This window comes from Phytophthora parasitica (genome assembly GCF_000247585.1).
Source record: "Phytophthora parasitica INRA-310 unplaced genomic scaffold supercont2.25, whole genome shotgun sequence".
Taxonomy (NCBI): Eukaryota; Oomycota; class Peronosporomycetes; order Peronosporales; family Peronosporaceae; genus Phytophthora; species Phytophthora nicotianae.
In genome coordinates this window covers 302,530-312,747 of record NW_008649011.1, presented here as the reverse complement: position 1 = coordinate 312,747, position 10,218 = coordinate 302,530, and the positions used below count along the sequence as shown (strand labels likewise).

General features: G+C 49.2%; 5 protein-coding genes across 5 annotated transcripts in view; 1 reads left to right on the top strand and 4 right to left on the bottom strand.

Moving 5' to 3' along the window:
• Positions 1–52: 52 nt before the first annotated feature.
• Positions 53–5,298, bottom strand: PPTG_11789 (hypothetical protein; the record flags this gene model as incomplete). The annotated part of the gene is made up of 3 exons (XM_008906953.1): positions 53–114; positions 194–5,157; positions 5,246–5,298. 3 exons carry the CDS (start codon positions 5,296–5,298, stop codon positions 53–55), a joined length of 5,079 nt encoding a protein of 1,692 aa, XP_008905201.1.
• A 55-nt stretch (positions 5,299–5,353) lies between these two features.
• On the bottom strand, positions 5,354–7,489 carry PPTG_11788 (hypothetical protein; the record flags this gene model as incomplete). Its single annotated transcript, XM_008906952.1, has 1 exon — positions 5,354–7,489. One exon carries the CDS (start codon positions 7,487–7,489, stop codon positions 5,354–5,356), a length of 2,136 nt encoding a protein of 711 aa, XP_008905200.1.
• Positions 7,490–7,665: 176 nt separating this feature from the next.
• Positions 7,666–7,890, bottom strand: PPTG_11787 (hypothetical protein; the record flags this gene model as incomplete). The annotated part of the gene is made up of 1 exon (XM_008906951.1): positions 7,666–7,890. The coding sequence occupies one exon, from the start codon at positions 7,888–7,890 to the stop codon at positions 7,666–7,668; it is 225 nt and encodes a 74-aa protein (XP_008905199.1).
• Positions 7,891–8,187: 297 nt separating this feature from the next.
• Positions 8,188–9,502, bottom strand: PPTG_11786 (hypothetical protein; the record flags this gene model as incomplete). The annotated part of the gene is made up of 1 exon (XM_008906950.1): positions 8,188–9,502. Exon 1 carries the CDS (start codon positions 9,484–9,486, stop codon positions 8,188–8,190), a length of 1,299 nt encoding a protein of 432 aa, XP_008905198.1. The 5' UTR covers positions 9,487–9,502.
• Positions 9,503–9,651: 149 nt separating this feature from the next.
• Positions 9,652–10,218, top strand: part of PPTG_11785 (hypothetical protein) — a gene marked incomplete at its 5' end in the record, with an annotated part of 3,117 nt that continues 2,550 nt past the window's right edge. Inside the window, one exon of the mRNA XM_008906949.1 lies at positions 9,652–9,718. Coding sequence (XP_008905197.1) covers positions 9,652–9,718 — 67 coding nt within the window. The remainder of the gene's footprint in view (positions 9,719–10,218) is intronic.

Genomic DNA, 10,218 nt, shown 5'->3' with positions numbered 1-10,218 from the left:
CTTCCCACGGACTGCGTTACTTCATTCGATCCAGCGAAATACTCGCGTATTGCTAGCCCATCGCTGTGAAGTAGCCCATATTTCCAGATGCCAGACACGAAAGCCATTCTGCGTCTTAGATAATCCAAAATCCCACGGTAAAAGGTTTGGTCATGGCACCGCCAGTACAGCTTTTGGTAGTCAATCGTCACACCAGGTTTTGTTGATTCCATGAACTGCGTGACTTCTTCCAGCGAACCTCGGGCACTTACGTCACTCCAGGAAGCCAAATTGACGCGGGAGGCACTGTGAACTACCTTACAGGTTGCTGCATCGTCTTGCATTTTCGCCCATGCGATGACCAGACCCTCAAGTGAAGCTCGTGCTGGATACTGAGCAAAAGTTCCGACTTCAGGGAAGTAGAAGGAGAACTTAAACTCGCTGGTGTGATTCGGAGCCACACTTCCGATCTCGTTTTTGGTGTAGAACCCACTTGATCCCATGGGAATAGCACCTTGAGGTATCTGGAGCAGTAAATCGACATTCGTGAGGTGCTCCGAGCCGATGTTACTCAAAGTGACGACCGTGGTGTATATCTTGTTGACAAGCAGCTCGGTGTTGAAGTCTCCATTCTCATCTTGAATACGTTGCTTCAAAATCAAGACACTGTTGGCTGTCGGAGTGCACTCAGCAGGTCTGATACTGCGATGATAAAGAACAGCATCGCTTGCGGAACGAAGGGTTACGTGGGTGCCTGCAGAAGAAGAAAGCTGCACTTGAGTAGGCTTGGATTCGTTGCCGAGGTCCAACACCGCCAATGCGAACAGCCCCTCTGTAATAGAGACCAATGCTTCAGGGAAGTAGGACGACACGAAGCGTCCACCAGTTTCTCCACGCAATAGATACTCAGCGTACTCCTTCCAAAACTTGTTACGACCCGATAGAGCAGGATGCTGGCCAGTGAAAAAGCGCTTTTCTTGTACCTTGCGAACCTTGCCTGGAGAAATATAAGGCGTTTCTTGCTTCAATCGCTTGCGTTTCTGCTTGGTTTCCTCTTCAGAGTCGTCATCGCCGTCGTCCTCTTCATTGTCATCATTGTCACTCTCGCTGTCAAGACTTCGTACGCCAAAGTCATCATCCGCATCCATAAGGTAAGACCCCGTGGTAACTTCCGTGACGTCAGTGGTGTCTCTATCTCGATTACTGTCAATTGCTGCCGTACCAAAAGCCGGAGAAGCTCCAAATGTTCCTCCACATCCACGACGTGGCTGCATCATGGCGTAGCGCGGTGCAGCTGCAGCCATCGGCATCGACATCATTTCTGCCCTCTCTATGTATCTAGAGATATCTGGTGGCGCAGCACCGAATCCCATACCGGGAGCCGGCTCAATCGGTGCAGGCGGAGGAGCGGACGGTTCAACTTGGCCTTGCGACAACACCGTGTTGAATAGACGAGAAAGCGCGCTGCATCCTGAAGGATAAGTTGAGTCAATCTCGCGGATGATAGCTTGGCAAACACCAGTTCTAGCTTCCACATCTGTCAGTCTCTCCGCTACCAGTAGCTTCTCGACGCAACTCAGTCGATGGAACGCAGCCGGGTTGAGATAAAACTTCTTCAAGCTTGTTTCGTCACCAAGAACGTAATAGTCCACCAAAGACTTGCTAATCTTCGCCTGGATCAACGGTTTGGCAAATTGTCTGAAGAAGTCTGGGTCTTTCCGGAAAAGATAGAAGTGGAAATCATCAGACGCGTTGACGAAGTAGAAGCTGCTCTTCTCATCAAGGCTCAGATTCCGCCACTCTTTCAGTTTGCTCGCCAATTCGCTTACCTCACTTCCACTTGTAAGCGTCGGCCACAAGTTAATAGCACTCTCAAGGCTATCGTATAATGCGTACTTGCTGGAAAATGAACGCGGAAGGGTCTTTACCTCACCAGAACGAATACACTCATGACTGTCGCCTTGTTGGAAATGCTCAGATGGTGCCAGAGCTTCTTCAGCACTCAGACGAATGTCGCGCTTCGGTAAAATCAACTTGTTGTCTCGACTTGGAGCCGTCATTGCCAGCTCCTGAGTACAGACGCATCCACTTTCGCTGTCGAATGCAACCGTGCAGACCTCAAATGATCCCATTTCACTCGAAAAGAAGGGGAGACCGCTCAGCTCAATGCGAACACTACCATTTGGGCTCACAACGGACGAGACTAGAAGCTGTGATTGCTTGCCAAGAAAAGAAATACTTGGTGTAAGTTCATGCATTGTATATGACTTCCGTGATGATCGCTTTTTGCTTTTCAAGGATATTCTCATTCGCTCTCCTCCCGACTGGATCTCATGCGATGCCACAGCTTTGAATCCGGTCACCTTATCACCGGCTTCTACAGTCACCACCTCCATGTCTGATTCACTGATAACGTGAGGATTTTGAAGCAATGACGGCTTTGGCAGCAACGGGGATCCAACAAAAAGTGATGAGTTTGGGCTGGAGGAAACCAGTGCTCGCCGTTGTAGAATATACGCGTACTCGTCGCTAATCTTGCGCATTTTCAAAAAATCGTTCTCAAGCGGGGAGGAGCGGAAGTGCAGTTTCGGTAGACGAACTCCAGAGCTCGAAACCGGTGCCAAGCCATCAGCCACGAGAACCTCACTTATTTTCTTCGAGCGCAAATCCAAAAATTGCTTAAGCAACACCAATACATGCGTCGAATCTCTGGAAAAATTTCGCAGCTGAATCTCAAGCACCAAGTTTTGTTTGTCTTCAGATTTCAACTCTTGCGAGCAAATCGTTAATGGCAGTGTTGGAGTGGCCAGAAGAACTTGCGTTGGCTGAATGATAAGTCCATGTGGGGGATAAACTTGCATGTTCTTCTTCTGGCACACTGTCACAGGATACTTGAGATTGAGTGGGCGCAAGTAGACCACGTACTTTCCTTCCCGAGCGATTCGAACACCTATGCTAACAGGGTAATTCAGCTTGCTCTTAATCACCACCACTTCCGAAAATTGCGCGGCATTTTGCAGCACTGTGTCGACGACTTCACAGACCAAAACCAGCTTCTCATCGACCCATGCCTCCACTTTAGTCGAGAACGCAAACGGGATAGGAATCTCTACGGTTTCTTCCACAGAACAGTTCACAATTTGCGGTCGGTATGAACGCAGATTCGGTAATTCCCAACTACACGACCTAGTAGATCCAGTACGAGCCCCAAGATCCACTCTCAGTTGCTGGATGTCTTGAAGTTGACCCAAGTTCACTTCCCCCGAGGCGTCAGTTTGAAGTGCCACTTTGATTTCTTCGGTATGGTGGACGTGGTTGAAGAAGAAAACTGCTGGCGCGTTCGGAACCGGTTCTCCGTTGTGACAGAGAACAAGTACACGAAACTCGCTAGGACTATACGGGTCGCCTGATTCCAGCGGCCGGCGAACAAAATGAGGTGTGTATGTGCTATCGAAATCGTTCACTCGTTGGACCACAAAGCGCTTGGAGTCGCTCACCTTTGGTAAATCTCCAATTTTCGCATTCAAATAAGGTTTCGAAACACGTCCTTCAAAAGTGACATTGAAACTCTGAGCATCCATCGGAATCTCAAAGCAAGGAGGATCGTCTACAATCTGTTGCATGGATGCAAACGAGAGTATCTCCTTGTGCGAACTCGAACCGACATTGCTGGTGTTGACAAGATCGAACTCAATCACCACCTTCAAATCCACAATCAAGTCAAGGGGTTCACCCGTTGCAAGGCCGGCAACAAGCAAGCGTGGGCGGGTCACAAGTTGAGCGATGAATCCAGGAAGTAACTGTTCAGTATCAATGTGCATGTCGACGCTCACGTCAAACGTTTCGGCCAAATAGCTAAATGACCCATGAAAGTATCCAAACGATCCGTGACAGAATGCGATCGCAAACTTGTCAGTTGAGCTACCCTCATTTGGATGGCGGAATGGAATAATGATCCTTCCTTTGTCATCAGGTGAGTACTCGCGGCCGTGTTGCGCTCTGCTACCACCAGCTTTCACGTTCAGCACAAGTGCACGAGCATCAGGAAGCAGATTTCCATGTTCATCCAGTACCGTAAACTCGTGACCTTGGGCTGTAATACGCTCAACATGGCGAAGATATCCCTTGCGTAGGATAGCCCGGCACGTCATCCCCTTTTCAAACACTTCTACCACAAACACACCTCGCTGAGAGTTTTGCGTAGCACAGAACTCGATCGACACCCGCGATTCTTGCCATTGTGTGAGGTGGCTCAAATCGACCACCTGCTCCTCAGTCGGCAGTAGTCCGTCGAGACAAATGTCACCCTTGATCTCACGACGCAAACGAGAATAGTACTCCATCGTCTTGATCTCGTACAGGTGAGCAGTCACAGACTTGACATTACGGGTTCGCACATAAATTCGCAGCGGATCTTCCGGTAAGAAGTAAGTCGGATTGGAGTCACAGAAAACCAACTGTGGCGCACTAGCCTCGCTTGGTAAATTCTGGCCATTCGTCTTCAGTTTGTCCGTCCATGCAGAAAACACGCCTTTGCCGCACTTTATCATGGTCAGGGCGTGTTGTACATTTAAGATGCCATTGTCCAAGTAGTTGGAAAGCGCACTGAAAACAGCGTTCTCATCGATTCCAGATGACCACAGTGTTTTTAAACTCGTGCGGATGATTTCATCGTGGTTTGCTTGATACACTGCATCGAATCCACATGATCCAACGTAGCCGAATGAATTCAAAGTGCGACCACCCGCGATCTTCACGTAGTCTACCAGAGAGTTCAGCAACTCCATCACTGCATTTGCATTTGTACAGCAGACCACGTTCAAAAGCTGAAGCTTCCGGTACAACACCATCACCTGAATACGTCCCACTGACGATGAAGTGAAATCGCGCAGAAATTCCACATAGGTCGCAAGATGCCGCAGTTCTTTCACATTCTGCACCTCACTTCTGAGATCAGAACACTGCTCACTGTCCAACTCTGCTGCAGCTCGAAGGAGTTGCATTCCGCGAACGGCAAACTCGCTGTTGCTGCGAAAAAGTTCAGGATCTTGTCGTGCACATTCCAGCAGTTGCGAGAATGACAATGCTCGATGAGCTGCGCGAAAGTTAAAGCTGTAGCCCTGAGCGGGATCCTTGTCTCTCGTACGTTTGACGTCCTTGACAATCACGTCCACATACCTACACCAAAGAGTCCAAAACTTGTGTTAGTTTGCATGAACGATAAGCGGGAAAAAAACTGAAGTGACTGCTCTGTCAGGCAAAGTACCCTGGTATATCCGCATATTCGAAAGGGTAGTCGTCCAAAAACACTTCCAACATCTTCCAGTGTTCCTCCTCGGACCCATTCCAAGTGAGGATCTTCTGGAAAACTTTCTCACGTCCGTAGACGTCCAACCCACGCAGTGTTGATGAATTCGAGCTGAGTCTTGACGTTCTGCTTGATCAGGATCTGCGCAGCGACCAAGAAGGTAAGATCACGGATAACCTTCGTGTTGAATCGTTGTGTGCATAAAAGCCGATAAGCAGCATCATCATTTCTGTTGGCTTTGCCGTAGTCCTTGTGGATGATCGTATCGAGGAACCTGAAATCTTGAGACCCATTAGCCAAGTTCATATCCGCCGCCGCGTCATTGTATGGGTTCTTGAGGAGTTGCTTGAAAGCGCCGTCAAGCGTAGCGGGAACATTTTGAGGAGGGTCTTGTGGATTGGGTAACGTCCGATCGACATATTCGTCGAATGTCATGGCGTAGTTGTAAATGTTTGCCAACGGAATGTCACGTATCAACGCGTGAACGTTGATCGGCATGATGTTCATATCGAGCAGGTTGATCACCATCACCTGTCGACGCGGATTGTTAACTCTGTCGGGAACAGCCGCGGCGTGCATCGCGGCGCGTGCACCCAGTTCAATCGTCGCCTTGATATGTTCGGCAACCTTATTTCGACTATCTGCCGCGCTGATGTTCTCAACCAAAGCCAAAGAGTCCGAGGGAGAATTCCTTTCCTGGTAAAGCTGGACGTTTATGTCCCCATCTGGACGATATAGCTCATCAAAAGCGCTGAAACTAATTTCGCCATTGTAGAACCGGAGGTCGTACACGTAGTTCAGGGCGTGACCAACATAACGCAGTGTTTCATCGTATTTGGTGATGTCGAGGTCGTTATTTCTATTGCTGATGGCATTGAAGTCCTCTACAAGCTTATTAAAGTACGGGGTTGTGTCCTTGTTTGAGCGGGACAGATCGAAGTCTGTGAGCAAAACGGATCGAATACCGTACGCGAACTTGTTGTTTACCTGGGAAGAACCTCCGAGAAAGTATGGTCTCGTCACGCGCGTTTCAGGACCGAGGCCCATGGCGAGCACGGAAGGAGCAGCGAACGGCAGCTCTTTCTCGTTCGCCAAGAATGTCTTGGTGAAATCCTTGCGCACGTCAAAGAAGACCGCCTTGGTCGAGTCGGTTTCTTGCAGCTCCGTCTGCAACGCGGTGATGTCCGCGACTAGAGAAGTTAGGCCGTTGATAATCTCGTCCAAGTAGCTGCCCACGATTTCAGAGTGGTTAGCACCCACTGTAATCGCATCATCAATGATTGGATTGGCAAATACCGTGAACGGATCGGTATCGACTTCGACAACCTTGGCCTCGCCAGTGTCAGGGCCGATCTTGAATCGCTGTGTGATGATCGTGTCCAAAGCTCCGGGTGCTGTTGTCACGCGACTGATGATCTTCTTGTACAGACGACAGCGCTTAAGGAACGCCCGGAAAATGCGCAGGTGCATGGGGGCGCACGCGCGGTACTTCTCAAGAACGTGGGAGCCGATAGACTGGAGGTTGGTTACCTCGTGGAGCTTGACGCCGCTCTGCGGGTGCACGCGCGACGTCATCGTCTTCATCACGTACGCCAGAGTGGCGCTGAGCACGCCGTTCCGTCTCGGTAGCTCGTAGTGTCGACGCAACACCTCCTGCGCGACCGCGGGCGGCGTCTGCGTGTTTTCATACATGGTACGAACTCTATCCCAGTAGTTGTTTTCCGGACCCCCTGCAAGGGCATGGTTACGGATCGTTTCGTATTGCGGGTACTGGAACAGCGCAAAGTCCGGAAAGCCGTTACCGTTCATGGCGTCCAACAACCCGCTGCTGGCGAACGAGGCGAACCCCTTCGTGTACATCTTCCTGCTTTGAGGGTCGTATAAGTCGTTCAAGTACCGGGAGATAAGGATGTTGTATTGTTGAACGATACCGTTGTTCAGCTGCCGAATCGTGTGGTTTGGGCCGGTGTTGCGTGCAAACGGCGTACTGTTTTCGTGTGGATTGAACAAAAGCGGAGAGATCCAGTACGACTGGGTCGTGGGCGTGAACGTTTTGGTTGCGGTCGAATACACCATGAACGAGTCTCGGATCATCGGTAGTGCCCTGGCGACAGGTACGCCTCTGACTCGCTGAGCGTTGCTTCTGTATCTGTCGAAATTCGCCACATCATTTTCGTTACTGGGGTATGCGTAGTGCTTCATCGCGAAGTCCAAGAACAAGTGACGTGGCGACCACGTCTTGAAGACGATGTTCGAGACGGCGGGGCTACGCAACCCCCGCAACGCGTACGCTGCGAGTCTTTCTAGCTACCTTTTTTTCTGTTTGCGCTATAGTCCTCGCTGGAACGCTCTCAGCCGTCTCGCTCCGTGTTTTCCTTTCAGCCCACTCTTGAACAGTTCCAGCATGTTTCTTGCAGCGTTGACGTAGTCATACCATAACAGCCATTGACAGCAACGCAGTCGGTATTCTTGTTTTCGGCGATGTGTTGAACTCGATCCGGTCTTGTAACGCGCTGTCTTGGCGGGTCGTCGACGTCTTGACTCTCTTCGACAATATCCCGATCGTCCGAGTAGTCGTTGTCTTTCTTGCGCTTGTGCTTCATGGTGGAAATGAGGAAGTGGAAGGATTCGGGCGACAAAAAACTTCTTTTGTCGCTGCCAAATCATTTGTTGTATTACTTTTTTTGTATGACCAACTGCAACAAATTGTTCAGCCAATGATCGAACACGTCCAAAGTGAATTCTTTGGTACGAAGATGAGAACACACATTTCGTTCGGACTGAGTTCTCATTGACACAACTATACATTTTCAACAAAAATGAAAGTGGACATTGTCGGCGCCTCTTGTAATAAAAATAAAAAAAGCAAAAGCTCATTTCTTGACTTGCTAGAGCAATTATTAGCTGAAATAACTCAACGTAGGAATAGATCGAGTGACCTGCCTAGCTACAGAACGCGCCATTTCAATATCGGGGCCTAACATGCTGGCGATGTCATAGTATCGTTCGATGCTCTCACGAATTGCACCACCACCTTCTCCGGTAGCTGGTAACGCCTCTCTCAGCTTCAATCTCTTCACGGGAAGTTGGAAACACGGTAGCGTGATCTCGGTGGCAGTACCAGCAGTCGGTGGCTGCGCAAGTAGCGCTTTTATCACTTCGAAAGCCTCACTTGGCTCGTTGATTGCCGCTTTGCAGATACGGGCCGAGTTGTTTATCTTCTCGGCCACCCAGAAGAATAACCACTCACCTTTCAAATCAGTAAGTAGCGCCATTACTGGATCGCCAGCGATCAGATCCAAAGCGATCAGCTCCGACAAAGCCTGAAAGTCGTTGCTTGGTTTAACGTCTCTCTTCACTTCAATCAGCATCTTCACTCCAGGCAAGTACCGTACCTCGGACGGCCTCATCTTTACAAGATCACTCAGTATGAGGAGATCGGTACGTCCAGCAAGCTCAATTTCGCGACCAGGAACTTCAACAGTGAGAATGTTTGTGCCTCTTTCCACGCCGATCACGGAAAGCTGCTTCTTCATAAGCACATCGCCAATGTTGCGTTCCACGTACTCAAGATATAGTTTGCGCTGCTGCTCCTCAGTGAGCACGACCTCTTCGCCGTTTTCAATAATAACTCTCTTCCACTCGAATGGGCCAACCGAAGAACCCTCTCCAGCAGCGAACGGAACTGTGCGCACAAATTCCACCCGAATATCTAAGTCGTTCAGAAGCTGCCTGCCTTGAGTCGAGGTTACCTCCGAGTGGACATATTTGCGTTTCCCTATAGCTTGATTGTGTAGGTCATCTAATTTTGCTGACATTCGCGCCAACGTAGAAGCCTCGCTCGCTGAACCAACTGCACCCTCCGGAACCACCACCAGCACGTGAACTACGTCCTCTCCGAGCGAAACGCCAGGCCCGAAAAGGTTCGGCTTGCTTAGCTTCCACGACGCACGCATGTGCAAATACGATGAAGTGTCGATTTCGCTCTGAAGCAACGTGTCCAGGTCTTCGTTGTCTGGCAGCCACCCGCCGCCTTTTTTCGCAAGGAAGAGCTGCAGCTCGTCAGCATCACACTGGATCTTATTGGGCTTCTCCTTCTTAATTTCCTTCTTCAAGTCATCCACCGTCTTGCCTCCGTCTACTTCAACCGAGAACGCGCTTCCCGCCACACCAACAATCGCACAGAAGAGCTTCATCATCTTTCCTCGAACTGGCAGATTCTCGAATGAGAAAGGAATTTTTAACCGTACCTAAGCGAAACCACACACCTGTTTCGTCCAATGAAAATCGACGTGAAACTCATTTTCAAACAGGGATACATCATTACTTTTATGTATGACCTACTGCAACAAATTGTTCAGCCAATGATCGAACACTTCACGAACATGCTTCTAAATCCTTTTTTGGTACGAAGACGAGAACACACATTTCGTTCGGACTGAGTTCTTATTGACATTTTTCAACAAAAAAGTGGACATTCTCAGTGACCCCTTGTAATAACAACGATTTTCGTCTTGGGCTTGTTTGTTTACTATTATTACTGATGGCACTGACAATGTCCACTTATCTTTTTTAAATAGATTAAACGAACTCAAGCGGAGAGAAATGCTGGTTTCCAGCTCTCTTCGCACAATAGATTCGCTTTTGCAAGTATCCAAATAGCGGTTCAGGAACTTTACGAACCATCAACATGCTAGAACTTGTCAAGAGCGAGATATTGGGACAAGAACGCATGGAGCCATTCAAAAGAGCGTAGATAGAAAAAAAACGTGGAAATGAAAAAGTCTCCACCCAAGCTAGACTTGGATATTGCAAGATAGGACATTTTTCAGTGACTCTGGCATCTGGAAATATGGGCTACTTCACAGCGATGGGCTAGCAATACGCGAGTATTTCGCTGGATCGAATGAAGTAACGCAGTCCGTGGGAAG